Raw genomic sequence first — 18728 nt, forward strand, 5'->3', positions numbered from 1 at the left:
AATCTAGGATTTAAAACAAAGTGTGGAACCACATAGTCACTAATACAGGGAGAGCATCAATTGCAAGCTTTGTCATTGTAAGCAAGTAGCATGACAATGTACAATGTAGTTGTTATCTAGTGCGGCCACGTGCATATATTAGTGACCCCTTAAAGGGTGGCCTAGTCGTGTATGTGACTAAATACCAGAGTAATAATAGTGTCAAGTTAAAAGTATAAAAGGGCAGCAGTTATCCAACAATCTTATCGGGTACTTTAGGCAACCCAGCGGCCTCCGGTTAGTAGTGTAGATCACCAGAAGACTGTAGTAGGGCCACTCACCTAAAAGTATTTCACTACTGACCGCATCGGTCAGCGGCAACAAATGAGCACGTCAATTCAACGCGTAGTTTCCTGAATAAAAGATGAGGGCAGGAGACAATTAGCATTAAGGGTAAAGTGCTCATGGATAATGGCGGACTCCGGTGGACCCAGCGTTGGGAAAGTTAAATATGTGGAGCAGTGCGTCGCTCTCAGGTGACCGGTAGAAGCAGTCACTACCACAGTGTAAAACAACCGGGAGGAGGCAACCAAGCAGGGCCACACGGAGTGTCATGGAAAGCCGTGCCCACCGGACCATTGACCCCCCACCCCGTCTCTCCCTTTGTTCACACAGCATGTGACTATGCGTGTGGTGATTGGAGTATCCCTGACTCATGAAAACTTTCAGTATCTGACATGCAGTGCCAACACAGGGACATGCAGTTTAAATGACTCCCCCCTGAAGTTCCATTCAGTTGTGAAAATGTAAGAATTCTTTCCTCTAACATGTGTTCCCTCTGTTCTTGAAATAATATTTATTTCTCTATCTGTAACATTTCTAGACACTGCCAAGCTCATTAAAGTACACCACTCAATTTATCCAGGACTTTCACCTAGTTCTATTCTTCATCGGTGCAAGCGTCACTGCAGATTACCGGACTGTTCTTGGCACATTCTGAAAGGGCGAACACCTGCTGGCTTTCAGGGAAAAAGCGGCATTTATGTGACGCTATATCATCATTGTCGTGCAGTCTTGTGATTATGGGGCAGCTTTTGTTAAAGCCTTAGTCTTTCTTAATTGTACCTATTCAACACAGGCCACTAGTGGCCGCAGGGCAGCTTGTGGTATAATGCACTTTAGGAAATCTACGTTTTCTGCACGTTCACCCTGTATTTTTCGTTTTTTGCAGGACTCTATATTTTTTGCTGGTTTTAGAACTCTGCTCACTTACAAGTGTGTGTACTCCCCCCTTCAAACGTGGGCAAATTGGCATTATCCAAATTGGTATGGTTAACTTAGCTCTAGGTCCCTGGTATATGTTACAAAGTGTACCCAGCCTGTAAGTTAAATGTCACTAGTAGACTGCAACACCTGTTGTGCCGTTCAGTACAGTGACAGTGTGTAACATGGCTTCTGATGGATACTTCTGCCTGTGGATTCCTCACCTTTTGAATACCCCCTGCACCAGCATTCCGCGAGAAAATTGTGTTCGAGGCATATGAGCTGCAGATTACACACTTTTGCATAGGTCGCCATCTGGTGTTGGGCCCGGATGTTTGCAGTTTGTTTTTCCTCTTGGAAAGTCTTTGGAAGTCACGAGGTCGGTGACTCCTCCCTTGGTTCGTATTGCGCATGGGCTTCGGCTCCATCCTCAGATTGTTTTTTTCCGCCATCGGGCTCCGATGTAATACTTCGCGCTCCGGTTCCGAACATTCCAGTTCGACGATCGAAGCGGAATCCTCGCTCTCCGCGGTATTGTTTAGATACTGATCTCCTCAATCACCTTCTTCGACGCACCTTCGATTCCAGTCATCGACGGTGACCTTCGGGCCTATCCAGGCTCCGGTCCCGGCTGATGGAAAGAACTCCATTCAAGAAGTGCCCTTGATGTGGGTCCAAATTCCCCGACACCGATCTTCATGAGGTGTGCAACCTCTGCCTCTCCCCTGAACACGAGGCTCAAGACTGTCCTGCCTGCAAGTCTTTTAGATTCAAAAAGACTATTCGAGATCGAAGGGCCAGACGGAAAATGGCGCACTCCTCGACCTCCGTTCCAGTCGACATCTTCGGGGACGACGTCGAAGCTCTGGGACACCAGCACACCGAAGAGGACCTCGTCAGTGCTTCCGAAGCCGACGACTCGGATGTGGAGGACATCACCCCAGCGCAGAGGGTTGTGAGTAAAATACCCCCTCCCACACCCGCACCGACACCCAAATAGGCTTCGGTCACGCCTTCGGGCCTAGGCAAGACCAAAGATACTGCTTCGAACACCCCACCTTCGGGCCCGGTGACGAAGCCAATTAAGCCTTCCGGCGGCTCGGGCTCAAGCCAGCCTGCCAGCGGTGCCGAAAAACACCCTTCGGCACCGAAGAAAAGATCGGCCTCTACCTCGACACCGAGCTCCACACCAAAGCCCTCGGTGTCGAAACCCAGCCTCTCGGTGCCGACCAAACATCATAAGGCCCTCGGCACCGACACTCCCGCTCCGAAGCCTGTCTCGGCACCGAACAAAAAATCGGAGGTTCCCAAAAAGCACGGCACAGACAAGCCTAAGAAGCTGTCGGCCCTGAAAACGTCGGCGCCCACCGAACAACCAGTGTCGCAAGAACTTTTTACACCGGATCCTTTGCAAAAGACACTTACCAAGGATCCAAAAACTGGACATTTGGCACTGTTTTCTAAAAATAGACATTTGGACAAACCAGCTCCACCTCCACCTCCAAAGAGGAAGGACTGTGCTACCTCCCCTTTCAGAGTGCCTTCCCCGCCTTCTCCACCTCCTCCACCCTCTCCACCTCCACCCCCTCCACCTTCTCCACCACTGCCTCATCGCTCTCTGACCCCGTCTCCAGACCATGATCATCAGGGGGACCCATACTACGACCCAGCAGATGTGCCACAAGACCCCACCCCTACAGGATCCCCAGACTCCTGGGATGATTATAATAATCCAGACATTCCAGATGTCCCACAAGATGACCTCTATCCATCCAGGCCATCGCCACCAGAAGACTCACTATGTTTTCCCCACCTACTTCAGAGGGCGGCACATTATCACGGGGTAGAGCTACACACTGACCCAGTAGAGGAAGATTTCCTCCTCGACACCTTTGATACCGCACATAGGTCTACTTCTATAGTGCCTATGCTCAAAGGGGTAATAAAACATGCGCCAGAGGATTTTAAAGACCCAGTCAGGGCTAGGGTCCTAAACCCACGCATAGAAAAAAAGTATAAAGCTGCCCCTACAGATCCTGCCTACATCAAAGGGCCAGCGCCACTGGATTCCCTAGTGGTATCCACCGCAAGAAAAAGATCAAATTCCCAGGCGTCAGGCGAAGCACCACCACCTGACAAAGAATCAAAGCTCCTGGACGCGTCAGGAAAACGCACTGCGTCACAGGCAGCTAATATATGGCGTATCGCCAACACTCAAGCGCTATTGGCCAGATACGACAGAGCGCATTATGATGAACTAGAAACCATCATGCACCATCTCCCAGAAAAATATAAAAATAGGGCCAATGAATTCATCCAAGAGGGTAACACCATAACTAATACCTCTATACGCTGTGCCTTAGACGCAGCAGACACAGCTTCCAGGGCTATTAACACCAGTGTCCTACTCAGTCGACACGCTTGGCTAAGAGTGTCAGGCTTTAAACCCGAGGTACAAGCCTCCATATTAAACCATCTGTTCGATCAGGAACATTTATTCGGTCCAAAGATAGATGAGGCCCTCGAGAAGATGAAAAAAGATACAGATACGGCGAGATCTATGGGAGCCCTACAGTCACACCCTCCTAGACGCTCCTTTCGCCGCTCTTCCTTTCGGGGCACGGGCAGAGGCTACTCCTCAGATAGCGCGTCCACGTCCTACAAATCCCCTCCTCAGTCCACCATCACAAAAGGTTATCAAAGAGGCGGCTATAGAGGAAATAACAATAAAGGCAGAGGCAAAACAAATACCCCCCGCTCTGCCACACCGCCTACCCAATGACTTTCCCCTGCTTCCCCAGACCATCCCACTCCGGTCGGGGGCAGACTACAAAATTTCCTTCACGTCTGGGAGTCCATCACATCAGACAAGCGGGTGACCCAAATTATTCGTTCAGGGTACTGCCTGGAACTCACATCTACCCCCCCCCCCCAACATTCCACCCAGGCAACGCCCAATATCACAAGAACATTCCAAGTTACTAAAACAGGAGGTGATCTCCCTCCTACAAAAACACGCAATAGAGCAGGTCCCCCATGATCAGCAAAATTTAGGGGTCTACTCCCTATATTTTCTGATACCAAAAAGAGACGAGACTCTACGACCTATCTTAGATCTCCGGCCTCTAAACACATACATACATTTGGACCATTTTCACATGGTAACACTTGAGCAGGTACTTCCGCTCCTCTCCCAGAACGACTTTCTCACCACACTGGACTTGAAAGACGCATACTTTCACATTCCGGTACACCATGCCACAGAAAGTACCTCAGATTCATAGTGGACGGGTAACACTACCAGTTCAAGGTGCTCCCATTCGGGGTCACAACAGCACCACGGGTATTTACCAAGTGCCTAGCGGTAGTGGCGGCACACCTCAGAAGACAGCACATTCACGTCTTCCCGTATCTGGACGACTGGCTGATAAAAGCCGCGTCCTACAACCAATGTGTACACCACACTGCCACTACAATCCAGCTACTTCACCAACCAGGCTTCACGGTGAACCACCAAAAGTCCCAGCTAACACCATCCCACATAAAGCAATACCTCGGTGCCACCATAGACACCTCAAAAGCCATTGCCTACCCCAATCCGGAAAGGATCTCAAGCATTCAGGCTTTGCGTCAAAAATTCATACTTCAACACTCCCTCCCAGCAAGAGTGTTTATGCAACTGATAGGGATGATGGCCTCTTGCATTTTTATAGTGCCTCTTGCAAGACTCCAGATGCATCCACTCCAAGAGTGCTTAGCGCGCCAATGGAACCAGGCCCAGGGGCAACTGACAGATCTGGTGTTGGTAGACGGTCGCACCCATCGCTCTCTGCAGTGGTGGAACACCACAAATCTTTCCAGAGGTCGACCGTTCCTGGACCCGGTTCCACAAATAATCCTGACAACAGACGCATCGCTCTCCAGCTGGGGAGCTACTCTACTACACCTCACAGTGCAGGGCACATGGACGCCGCAACAAAAGTTACTCCACATCAATCATCTGGAGTTACTGGCAATCTTTCTAGCCCTAAAATCCTTTCACACACAGATTTTAGGCAAGGCAGTCCTTATCCGCACAGACAACATGACCTCCATGTACTGCATCCAAAAACAGGGCGGCACACACTCTCCACAGCTCTCTCAACTAGCACAGAGCATATGGAGATGGGCAATTCCACACAAAATCTTTCTCCTAGCCCAGCATGTCCCAGGAGTCCAGAACACCATGGCAGATCTGCTCGGCAGACAGACGCAGCAGATCCACGAGTGGGAACTTCACCCGCAGGTTCTTCACCCGTTCTTTCAGATGTGGGGGCATCCACAGATCTCTTCGCCACCCACGAAAACAAAAAATGCCCAAGCTTCACCGCCAGATACCCACACCCGTTGTCCAAAGGCAATGCGATATGGATGAACTGGTCAGGCAAATTTGCATACGCCTTTCCACCTCTCCCACTAATTCCATTAGTGGTGCGAAAGCTACAACAGCACTCCCTCACACTCATTCTAGTAGCTCCAACATGGGCCAGACAACCATGGTACACCACGCTGCTGGAACTCTCAGTAGTGCCACACCAAAAATTACACCTCTCACCATGCCTCCTAACCCAGAACCATGGAGAGATCAGACACCCGGACCCAGCTCAGCTCAACCTTGCGATCTGGCTCCTGAAATCCTAGAATTCGGATACCTTAACCTTCCCCCGACTGTATGAATGTTACCAGAGAAGCTAGACGTCCTACCACTAGAGCCTGCTACGCTGCCAAGTGGAAAAGAGTTGTTGTTTACTGCCATAACAACACAATCAACCCTCTAGACGCATCCATACAGCACATCATATGCTACTTACTACACCTACAAAGATGTAACCTAGCATATACACCTCGCAGCAATTGCCGCTTATTTACAAAACAGAAAGCACCTATCACTTTTCAGAGTGCCTGCCATTAAAGCCTTCATGGAAGGCCTAAAACGAATAATTCCCCCCAGAGTGCCACCCTCACCTGTGTGGAACTTAAATATAGTGCTCACAAGGCTAATGGGACCGCCTTTTGAACCCTTGCATAAATGCGAACTGTAATTCCTCACATGGAAAACAGCATTCCTTGTAGCCATCACCTCCCTTAGAAGGGTCACTGAAATACAAGCACTTACTATACAAGAACCTTTTCTCCAAATGCACCCGAACAAGATTGTCCTACGTACCAACCCAAAATTCCTACCCAAAGTCATCTCGCCCTTTCATCTAAACCAATCGGTAGAATTACCGGTTTTTTTCTCACAACCTCAAACGGTTGCAGAAAGGGCTCTACACACACTGGATGTGAAAAGGGCCTTGCTTTACTATATCCAGAGAACACAACCTTTCAGGAAGACAAAGCAACTGTTTGTCTCTTTCTCTCCACCTCTTAAAGGCAACCCCATCTCTAAATCAGGGATAGCTAGGTGGATTGTAAAATGCAGATTTGCTACCACAAAGCAAAACGCACGCTATCTGTTCCCCCTAAAGCCCACTCTACAAGAAAGATAGGGGCTTCTATGGCTTTTTTAGGGAACATCCCATTAGATGATATCTGCAAGGCAGCTACATGGTCAACACCGCACACTTTCACTAAACATTACTGTGTAGATGTGCAAACCAAGCAACAAGCTACTGTGGGCCAGGCTGTACTAAAAACACTATTACAAACCACTGCAACAGATACCGGTGGTCGCCGCTAAGGTTGGAAACTGCTATATAGTTTATGCAAAAGTGTGTAATCTGCAGCTCATATGCCTTGAACGGAATATGCTACTTACCAGTATGCATCTGTTCTTGGCATGTAGGGCTGCAGATCTACACACACCCACCCGGCTACCTGTATCTGTTCCAGTCTATCTTATTTAGATACCACACACATGAGTTTCTTCACTGTTATTACTACACTCCATCTTTCCCTGTTGGCGAAAAACAATCTGAGGATGGAGCCGAAGCCCATGCGCAATACGAACCAAGGGAAGAGTCACCGACCTTGTGACTTCCAAAGACTTTCCAAGAGGAAAAACAAACTGCAAACATCCGGGCCCAACACCAGATGGCGATCTATGCAAAAGTGTGTAAATCTGCAGCTCTACATGCCAAGAACAGATGCATACAGGTAAGTAGCATATTCCTTCCTAGCTTTCCCACGTCAACGAGGATGTCACAATGGACCGGCTCCGCTCGCGGCACCGTATGACGTAATCGGAGCCACAAAAGGACCTCGTCGGCGTGCTGACCTCAGTTCCCTTTTTACCGCGCTGTCGACGCTTAACGTTTTTTTTCAGGGCTCTTGTGGAAAACTTTGTATCTCTATATTGTTTCAGAACGACTACTTCCAGGAAGACCAGATTCAAACCCTGCAGAGAGTGTGGCGGGCACATGTCCATTACGGACCCGCATGATGACTGCCTGTGGTGCATATCTTCGGACCACGACGTCGAGGAATGCAGAAGCTGCAGAAAAATGAATCCGAAGGCGATTAAAGAACGTGAAAGCGAAGTTGTTCATGGCGAAAGCCAAGAAGGAGAAGAGTAGTAGGAAGAGGGCTAAGTCTTCGTCTTCTCACACTTCGAGGTCGAAGAAGCACAAAAAATCCAAGAGAAGACATACCTCTCATCATCGTTCTGCGAAGGCCCAGATCGAGGTCGCCGACTCCGGCTGAGCGACCTCGGAGAAGGGACTTTATCTCTCCAACTCCTTCTCCTCAAGCGACGCCAGTACCATCTCCGGCTGCGGCGTCGCCGGTTTCATAGGCTTCTTCACTTCATGAAGATTCACCGGCTCCAGTGACGTCACCGGCGCCGGGTGGGGTCCTCTCCATGCCGTGTGGCTTCACCTGTGCGGGCGCCATCCCCGGCTCCGCAAGCTCCAGTGCGACCTCAGATGACTCCCCTAAAGGAAGGTACGGATCCATATGCTCCTTTTCCTGCTCCTGGGGCTGACTCTTCGCATTTTTTCAATGCGATGTTTGGTTTATTTACCAGAGCCTCAACTCCATCCGGCGCGCCTTCAGGACCCGTGGGTCCTTTGGCTTTCAACCTGGGCGTTCCTCAGTTCTATCCCCAGGCTCCTTTCATGCCATTTTTGCCTTCGACTCCGGCTTGGCATTTCCGGCGCTGAGATCGTCCACTCCGGTTCACCGGATTCCTTCAGCTGCTGAGTCTGCTCCACCTCGAATTTGATGGATGTCGAGGTTCGATGTTGAGGCTCCTCCATCGACGCAGCTGGTGTCTTCTCCAGCGCCGTGTGTGGCTCCACCAACGCCGTTGCCTAAGCAACGCTCCAGGAGAGAGGCTCAGAGATTGCTTGAGGAAGAGGAGTATTTACAAGATCAGGAGGAAGGAGAAATTGTGGACTCTGTGGATGAATTTGAAAGCCTTCAGGAAGCTAGTGGACTAGATACTTCCCCTGAGTATGACTTACCATCTGCAAGTGTATGTGTTGTACAGGACGTTGCACCTTACCATGTAGTTATAAAGAAGGCTGCTGATTTATTGGGCCTTAAACTCCCATCTGCGGAGATGAAGTCCAACATACTAACAGAAGTTTTAAATACTTCTTCGTCAACTTCTGAGCCTCTTCTTCCTTTCACAGATGCCTTAACAGATCCAATTCTGGAGGTGTGGCAGAAACCTTTGTCTGCTCCGGCTGTATCTCCTTCTATGTCGAGAAGGTACATGCCTGCCCCTGGTGATCCGGCTTTTTTGTCATCGCATCCGTCACCAGAGAGTTTAGTTGTCCAAGCTTCTTGCTCAAAGAAGTCTTCTAGTGCTTTTCCTACCATTTTGGGTGAGAGAGACTTGAAGAAGATGGAGCAAGCTGCGAAGAAAGTGTTCTCTTCCGCGAGTATGGCTCTTAAGTCAACTAGTGCAACTTGCCTTCTTGGACGATATATTCATGCATTGATGGACTCTGTTGTTCAATTGGCTCCTAAGTTGCCTGAGGAGGATCGTGCCAACTTCTTGGAAGTCCTTTCGGATTCGCAGGCCACAGCACGTCAAGTGATTCAGTCAGACATGGACACTGCTTACTCTGTGGCTCGTGTTATAGGGTCTTCTGTGGCTGCAAGGAGACAGGCATGGCTCAAGTCTTCTGGTTTTTCGGCTGATGTTCAAGCAACCTTGCTGGATTTGCCCTTTGATGGGTCAAGGTTCTTTGGTTCAAAGGCGGATTCAGCCTTTCAAAGACAGTAGAGCTACTGCAAGACCTTTAGGCCTCCAGGTGCAGTCTAGAGGTTATGGTTACAAAAGATATCGGGGCTTTGGGAGATCTGCTTCCTTTTGTGGCAGCCAACAATTTCAGCAGAGCCAACAACAGCAGAATCCCTTGTATAAATCAAACAGAGGGAAGAATAAGAGAGGCCTCAGGGGTGCAAATCGACAACAGACATCCTCCTCTTCCTCTACCTCCCCTCCTGCCACCGTTGGTGCACCAGGAAAGCAGTTCTAGATTCCCCATCTTAGAACATGTTGGTCCAGTTGGATGTCGGGTGTCCCACTTTCTACAAGATTGGAGACTGATTACATCAGATCATTGGGTCTTGAATCTTGTAGAGAATGGGTACGCCCTCCCATTTTTGGAGTTTTCTCCTCCTTACCCTCCTCGCCAGGGTGGTTGTTCAGAAGACCACTTGCTGCTTTTGCAGCAGGAGGTTCTTGCATTCCTTCAAAAAGATGCGATAGAGGTGGTTCCGGAGCAGGAAAGGGGTCAGGGTTGCTACTCCCGATATTTCCTGATTCCCAAAATGGACGGTCGATTAAGGCCGATCTAGGACCTCAGGATTTTGAACCTTTACCTCAGGTAGGAAAAGTTCAAAATGTTGACCTTGGCTCAGGTTCTCCTTGCGCTGCAACAGGAAGACTGGATGGTGTCCATCGATCTGCAGGATGCGTATTTTCATCTTCCCATCCTGAAGTCGCATCGGAAATATCTCCGGTTTATAGTGGGATCGCAACATTACCAGTTTGCGGTTCTTCTGTTCGGTCTAACTTCCGCGCCTCGAGTCTTTACGAAGGTGATGGCGGTGGTAGCGGCTCATCTCAGAAGGTCAGGGATTCCTGTTTTTACCTACCTGGATGACTGGCTTTTGAAAGCGGAGTCTCCAGAGTTGGTTTCGTGCCACTTGCAAGTGACAACTCATCTGTTGTTCAAATTGGGTTTTTCGATAAATGTACCCAAATCTCACCTGGTGCCTTCTCAGCGCAGCCTGTTCATAGGGGCAATACTGGACACTTCTGTGTGTCGGGCATTCCCGCCTCTGCAGAGGATTCTCGACATACAGGAAATGATTCCTTTATTTCACGATGGAGCGGTTGTTCCAGTCCTGAAGGTTCTTCGCCTGCTCGGTCTGTTTGCTTCCTGCATTCTGTTGGTCAACCATGCACGCTGGCACATGAGGGCACTCCAGTGGTGCCTCTGCAGGCAGTGGTATCAGCACAACGGAGATCTCGGGAAGAATATCAGAATCTCTGGAGAAGCTGCAGCGGACCTGTCTTGGTGGAGTGTGCAGGGCAACCTGTCTCAAGGAAAGCCCTTTCAGCCTCCTCCGCCGGTGGCCACAGTGATCACGGATGCCTCCACTCTAGGGTGGGGTGCTCATCTGGGGGATCTGGAGGTCAAGGGTCTTCGGTCTCCAGAAGAAAGGTTGCTTCACATCAACCTTCTGGAATTGCGGGCGATTCGTTTGGCACTGAAGGCTTTTCTCCCTTCCCTTCGCGGTCAGTCCGTTCAGGTCCTGATGGACAACACTACAGCGATGTGGTATATCTACTAACTGGGAGGTGTAGGGTCGTATCGCCTCTGTCGAGAGGCTCTGCGACTCTGGTCCTGGGCTCAGGGCCAATAGATTTGTGTGTTTGCAAATCATCTGGCCGGTGTGCTGAATGTTCGTGCGGACAGTCTCAGTCGGCGCTACTCGGCTGATCACGAGTGGCGGCTTCATCTGGAGGTGGTCCATCGCATCTTTCAGATGTGGGGATCTCCTCGGTTGGGCCCGTTTGCCACTCACGAGAACGCGCACTGTCCGTTGTTCTGCAGTCTCCAGTATCCGATGCAGGGAGCGCTGGGGGATGCGTTTCAGATAGATTGGAGCTCGCAACTACTTTACGCGTTTCCTCCCATACCCTTGATTCCTCGGGTTCTGAGGAAGATTCGCCAAGACCGAGCCCAAGTTATATTGATCGCCCCGGATTGGCCAAGAAGCGTGTGGTACACAGACCTACTTCACCTCTCGTCGCACCCTCCGTTCCATCTCCCTCTCAGGGCAGACCTCCTCTCGCAGGGGCAGGTTCTACACCCCCACCTCCAGAGCTTGCACCTTCATGCCTGGAGATTGAACGGGGCAACCTGAGTTCTTTCTCTGTCCCTCCAGAGATAGTGAATGTTATTTTATCATCCAGGCGACACTCCACTAAATCTGTTTACTATTCCAGATGGTCCAGATTTGTTAAGCGGTGCAGAGAGAGAGACATTAACCCTTTGAAGGCCCGTTTGTCTAATATTTTGGTATTTTCTCTTTCCTTAGCACAGCAAGGTTGTGCTGTAGCCACTGTTAAGAGCTATTTATTGGCTTTGTCGGCCTTTTTATGTTTGCCGGACCAGCCGTCTTTATTTAAGTCCCCCATTGTCATGATGTTCATTAATGGTCTTACAAATAAGTTTCCTCCCACACCTTTCATTATGCCTCAGTGGGATTTGAATCTCGTACTCACTTTTTTAATGGGTTCTCCGTTTGAGCCTCTTCATTCTTGCCCGTTGAGGCTTCTTTCTTTTAAAACGGTTTTCTTGATTGCCATTACCTTGGCTAGGAGGGTAAGTGAGCTTCAAGCTCTTAGTTCAAAACCTCCTTTCCTGACCAGTCATGCGGATAAGTTGGTTCTAAGGACCAGGGCTGCTTTTCTTCCCAAGGTGGTTACCCCTTTTCATATGGGACAATCCATCACTTTACCCACCTTTTATCCTCCCCCTCACCCTTCCAAGGAGGAAGAGAGACTGCATCTGTTGGACCCTAAGAGGGCCGTCAGCTTTTATTTGGATCGGACTACAGATCTGAGGCTGAACGATCAGCACTTTGTGGGCTATGTTGGGAAAATAAAAGGCAAGGCAGTGCACAAGAGGACGCTTTCCAGGTGGATTATCTTGTGCATCAAGATTTGCTACGCCCTGGCCAAGAAGGAACCGCCTGAAGGTATCAGAGCTCATTCCACCAGAGCTAAGTCTACAGGTAAGTAGCATATTCCTTCCTAGCTTTCCCACGTCAACGAGGATGTCATAATGGACCGGCTCCGCTCGCGGCACCGTATGACGTAATCGGAGCCACAAAAGGACCTCGTCGGCGTGCTGACCTCAGTTCCCTTTTTACCGCGCTGTCGACGCTTAACGTTTTTTTTCAGGGCTCTTGTGGAAAACTTTGTATCTCTATATTGTTTCAGAACGACTACTTCCAGGAAGACCAGATTCAAACCCTGCAGAGAGTGTGGCGGGCACATGTCCATTACGGACCCGCATGATGACTGCCTGTGGTGCCTATCTTCGGACCACGACGTCGAGGAATGCAGAAGCTGCAGAAAAATGAATCCGAAGGCGATTAAAGAACGTGAAAGCGAAGTTGTTCATGGCGAAAGCCAAGAAGGAGAAGAGTAGTAGGAAGAGGGCTAAGTCTTCGTCTTCTCACACTTCGAGGTCGAAGAAGCACAAAAAATCCAAGAGAAGACATACCTCTCATCATCGTTCTGCGAAGGCCCAGATCGAGGTCGCCGACTCCGGCTGAGCGACCTCGGAGAAGGGACTTTATCTCTCCAACTCCTTCTCCTCAAGCGACGCCAGTACCTGTTCGTGTTCCTGTTCTTGATATCTGTAAGGCAGTAAACTTGGTCCTCCCTCCACACCTTTGCAAAGCATTACTGCTTGGTCTCTGAGGTTAGGAGGGATGGCCATTTTGCTTGCTCTGTTTTGCAGGATTTTTTTGTCTAGTCAGGTGGACACCCTCCTCCGGGTGGGGTACGGCTTTGGGAATCTATTCAAAAGGTGAGGAATCCACAGGCAGAAGAATCCATTAGAAGAACAAGTTACTTACCTTCGGTAACGCTTTTTCTGGTGGGTACAATATCTGCCTGTGGATTCCTCACGCTCCCACCCGCCTCCCCGTTGTCCACCTGTTTCTACCCAAAAATATTTTATTTTAATATGTCTTAATCATGTTTATATTTTAATTATGAGAAATGCTTATTCTGTTGCTATTTCTCTATACCTTTCTCGATTATTCATTTGTGAACTTATATACATGTATATATTTGGTATGCTATGTTTGCATTTGAAAATGTGTCGGTCCGCTCGTTTGCCTCGGTGGCACGGAAAAAATGGGTGGATCTGACGTCAGCACGCCGATGAGGTCCTTTTGTGGCTCCGATGACGTCATATGGTGCCGCGAGCGGAGCCGGTCCATTGTGACGTCCTCGTCGACGTGGGAGAGCTAGGAAATAATTTTCCCGCGGAATGCTGGTGCAGGGGGTATTCAACGTGTGGAATCCACAGGCAGATATTGTATCCTCCAGAAAAAGCGTTACCGAAGGTAAGTAGCTTGTTCTTCAGGCCTACTAGTGTAGCAGAGTCAAAACTGCAGTTCGGCCTGTCAAAATAACCCGTTTTAAGAGATCAAAATCTCATTTTTAAATATTGAGTCATTGGGCATGTGGAAATTTAATGTTAAAATGTTCTTACAGTAACTAGCATCCAACAGTTAGTTTTTTCACTGTTGCAGGCCTAGCTGTCATATGTATTCTAATTCTGAATCTCGGGAATTAAACTAGCTAGAAAAATAATTGAGTAGCTAGTTTGAAAAGTTGTTAAAAATCAAATACAATAGTGAAGTTGGATTATTTTTAATGCATATTAAGTAAAAGTAGCTTTTATAAAGTTATAGTTTACCTGAAATTTCTAAAGACTAAATTTGGATTTGCTCTCCCACTTCTGCCAGCTAATAATGACCATTTGAATATGTGTGAAAAAGGTGTGAAGTGAGTCCCAAGAGCACACAATAGGCTGACATGAATTGACATGGAAGGACTCCTCTGAACTTCCCAAAATATGAAGGGTGGGTGCTCTAAGCACCCTATTTGACATTGCAGTGTCACTTTAAGGATTAATCTGGCAAGAGTTGTGATTATTCCTTGAGGTGCCTGCCTCAATTAATAATCCAATGTATTGCAACTAACCATAACCACTACCCCCCCCCCCCCCCCCCCCCCATATTCTAGTGGTCTTGTTACTGATCAGTGTAGTCAACTCTACCACACCCCTCCCCCACACACATGCACTCACACAGATACACACACCACCACCCTCTAAGCTTCTTCTCTCTCCATAGAGCGAATAGACAAGTATTTAATGCTTTTGGTTTGGTAATTGAGAATTACGTGCTAATTATGTTAGACCTGTTCTCAGATTGCACCTAATTATTCATTGACTTTGACAGAATCCATTTTATATTTCAATTCACTTTAAGTGTTAATTGCGGTCTGATTATTGCTGTAAGGCTTAATAGATCTATTATGGATATTGTACTGATACCCTTTATATGTCAAAAGTTTTGTAAAACAGGCTAGCCCTGAGATGCAAAATAATGCATATATTTATTGAAGTACTTAGCTGCCAGGGATCTGTAGAGAATACCCATGTTTTTATGACCAGTTGTGCAAGAGTCACTAAAGCTTCCATCCCATCTCGGGTAGATCATGTTCTAATCCTCTGTTCAAGTGGCACAGTTGCATGGAGTCACTGGCCCTGCGGGTCAAAGAAACACATTGTTAGTAGGACAGACAGGTGTGTGTTTCAGAGAAATTGACTGCTGAACAATCTCCATGTCCTTTTCTAGGTAACCAGGTTATCTATTGTTCAGCCAAGACGTCTGTTGAAGAAATGAAACCTTATTGACAGACATGGGTATCTTCTGATCCATGCATTAATATCAAACACTCTCTCTTCTGTTTTTCTAGGTAACAAAGATCGAAAGGCAGGTCATGAAGCCTTTGTATGACAGATACCGACTAGTCAAACAAATTCTGTACCGAGCGAGCACCATTCCTGTCATTGTGAGTATGGCTTTTCAGTTATTTTATGCCTTATCCCCTATCTCGTTTTCAAGCTTGTTGGCTCACAGATATCTCATTTAATAAGTATAGAGATGAAGAGATGCCACTTATACAGTGCCCATTAGCCCTTCCTCGTCCTCATACCAATGCAAAATGCCATTTATTATGTATAGAAAAAGAATGCACCCATTTTCTATAGCTCATTGCATTTGAGCAATACGACTGGAAAATAAATCATAAAGTGAATTAGAAAACCTAAGGTTTTGCATTATTATAAGATGGGTTTGCGTCCCCATAGATGGTACCATCGCATCCCAGAAGGGAGTATTAGCATTCTCGAGGATGTTACTATTATATTTCATGCCTCGACGTGATTGTTGTTTGTGGCTATTCTGAAGAGGTAATTTCCCAGTCTGTCTCCTCCACTGACAGTTTTTCTATCGGTTGAGAGTTATATTTGTTTCTTACTCTCAAACATCCTGTAGATGAAAGTGCTCCTTGGCACAGGCTAGTATTGGATTATTACATAAAGCAGGCCCTTCAGAAGTTATTCCCTCAACTACTTGCGAACACTGATATGAGTCTCATAGTCTAATAAACTGTTTTTTCCCAGTCTAAAATATGAAATCAATGCATGTTTAAAAACTCCACCAGAAGGTGAGAACCAAGTTGGGGAGTAATCTCTGGGAAGACCCATGTTCGAGGCATATGAGCTGTAGATCATATGCTATGCATACCCATTTGTGCTTGAGGCATGTTGGCTCACCCAACCAGGCTCCTAACCATGAAGTACTCCCCTCCTCTTGGTTCTCACCCTGGATGTAGCAGTCAAGACACTGGAGTGGGCAGACTAATGGGTCTGGATAACTTTTTTTGTATGATTACTGTGAGAAAGTGGCTCTGTATATACTGTTCCCTAATAGGTACAGGGTGTACAGAGGGTGTACAGAGGGTTTGACAGAGTCTAAAGTTAGATATAACCTTACTCTCTAAAGAGGTAGCTTGGTCGAGCAGTAAGGCAGTATCAGAGGACAGTGTAAAGCATTTGTTGTGCACACTCAGTCAGCAAATGGTCTCACACACTCAAAAACTGAACTCTAGGCCAATGGTTTATATATAAAAAAAAGATATGCTTGTTTTATTTTAGAACCAACACTTGGCATTAAAATATACTTTCTCAGAATGAGATGCTTTATATAAAAACTTTTGCAATATGCAATTGACTTTTGTAAACAGTTACAAGTGGTTGCAATAGGCAACACTATTTTAAACACAACAATGCATTGAGCTCAATGGAAATTTCAAGTTATTTGCAACAGATTACTTTTAGGATTACTTTTGGAATTCCAGGACTGGATCCTAGATTCAGTCCTGGGTCAGTACTTAGAATCAAGTGATGAAAGTCGACTTAATTACTGTGATGATTTTTAAACAATATTTAGTTATTTTAAAAGTTGACACTTGGAAAATATTTAAAAGAAAACAGTCAATGATTCCCTATGGAAGAAAATTCAAGTTGCAGGTACAGTATGTTCTCGATACTTTTGTAATCCAGCACTGGGTACCTAGACTCAGTACTGGGACCTTTATCCAAAACAGGTAAGTAATTACGTTTTCAGATATTATACGATTTTTAAAGAATATTTAAAGATTGCAGAAATTGACACTTAGAAGAAATCTCACAGAAAAACAGTCAATGATTTCCTATGGGAGAAAATTGGGTTACTGGTAAGTACAGTTGTAAGTATTTTTCAGAGTCAGGGCTGGGCACCAAGATCCAGCACTGGGAGCTCACCTAAGAGCAGGTGAGTATTTTCGTTTTCGTTACTCGGCTGATTTTTGGTGAATATTTTAAGATTTGAAAAGTCCACACTTAGAAGAAAGTTCAGGAAAAAGCCAGTCGATGTTACCCTATGAAGAAAATAGAGTTATCGGTTTAAAGGTAAATACTCGACTGGCAGAGTTGAGGTTCTGAGCATAGACTCAGGGGGTCCCCCAGGGTCAGGTAGGTACAGTTGGTTCACCCTCAGCGACTCTAGGGCGGCCGGGTGCAGAGAGAGTTAGGCCCAATGTTATCCTATGAGGGATAGGGGGGCCTTGGTTGGTGGCTGCTGACTAGCAAGCCACGCGGCTGTGGTTGCTGCGCTCCTGGTCACTTACTCAGGGCAAGTGGGGAAGTAGGTAGGTGTAGAGGTTGCGCTGCCAGGGCCACTCGGGCAGCTGGGTGCAGGGTGCTTTTGAGCCTTCGGCCGCTCAATTGATTTCAATGGGAAATCTCCAGTTTAGAAAAAGACTGCAAGCTCGGGACCGAGGATTCTTCAGGTGCCACCACCACTTCGAGAGGTAAGTTGGGTAGTTGGAGGATAGGTAGGTACCCCGGGATTGGGCACAGGGGGCCGCGGGGCGTTGCGTGCAGGGGTGCCTTTTGGTGTCGGGAAATCTTACCCTCTGTTGATCGCGGTGGAGGGGCACCTTGTTCTGAGGCTGCAGGCTTCTTCAAGAGTGTCGAGGGAGGTCCTTGGGTGCCGGACTCGGGGTCACAGTCGCCGAGGGGTCGTCCTCGTGGGCTTTGTTCACTCCGGCACTGGCCAGGCTTGGCTGGTGCAGTGCTGGGTTCGTTGTTCTGGGCTGCTGCCAGGGATTAGAAATAGGTTTTGAGTAGAGCCTCTACTCATGGGAGTCCCAGGTGCTTAGAGCCAAAAGGTAGCCAGGTCCTCTGGGGTTTGTGAGGTTGCTGGCCACAAGAGATGCCGGGTTGGAGCAGGAGCAGGTTCGAGGGTCGACAGGCCGGTAGGGCTGGGGCCAAAGCAGTTGGTGTCTTCCTCTTCTTAGCAGCTGCAGGGCAGGTCTTCTTTCTTCTTGCTCTTCTTTGTATTTCGGAATCTGGGGAAGGAAGGTTCAGGGTGCCCCTAAATACTAGATTTAGGGGCGTTACAGGTAGGTGAAGGGCAGGGACCAATGGGTCCCTGTCCTGGGGTGGGTACACCCCCTATCTTGCCTCTCTCCTGTGGGAGGGGGGCAGTAGCCTAGTCCTGATAGGGTAGGGCTTCTCATCTTCAAGATGGCGAGAGCCCGGAGATGTGCTTCACCTCGCCTACCCCACCTGAGGGGTGGGGTTGGCAGGCTGGCACATCCCCTGTCCTTATTTGGGGTTTCCGGCCAAGCTTCCCGCCAGAGTGGGGGGTTGCAGTGGCCTGGGGAAGCTCACAGAAGCGGCATGCCTTTGAAGCTTCCCCCTGCCCATCCTGGGGGAGGAGATCTAGCACCTCGCCCAGGATGTGCATTGTTGCAGGCCCAGGAGAGCAGAGGCTCTCCCACCCAGGGGTCCAGCAACATGTCTGCTGTGTGGCAGCCTAGGCAGCCTCAGAGCAGACGT

At 48.1% G+C, this 18728-nt stretch overlaps 1 protein-coding gene across 3 annotated transcripts in view; it reads left to right on the forward strand.

The window, feature by feature from the left end:
• FAM13A (family with sequence similarity 13 member A) overlaps positions 1-18728 on the forward strand; it is a 927448-nt gene that overhangs the window by 860923 nt on the left and 47797 nt on the right. For all 3 annotated transcript variants that reach the window (XM_085635480.1, XM_085635470.1, XM_085635487.1), the window contains one exon: positions 15257-15352. In XM_085635480.1, the coding sequence (XP_085491606.1) occupies positions 15257-15352 (96 nt within the window). The remainder of the gene's footprint in view (positions 1-15256; positions 15353-18728) is intronic.

This window comes from Triturus cristatus, chromosome 2_1 (genome assembly GCF_964204655.1).
Source record: "Triturus cristatus chromosome 2_1, aTriCri1.1, whole genome shotgun sequence".
Classification (NCBI taxonomy): Eukaryota; Metazoa; Chordata; class Amphibia; order Caudata; family Salamandridae; genus Triturus; species Triturus cristatus.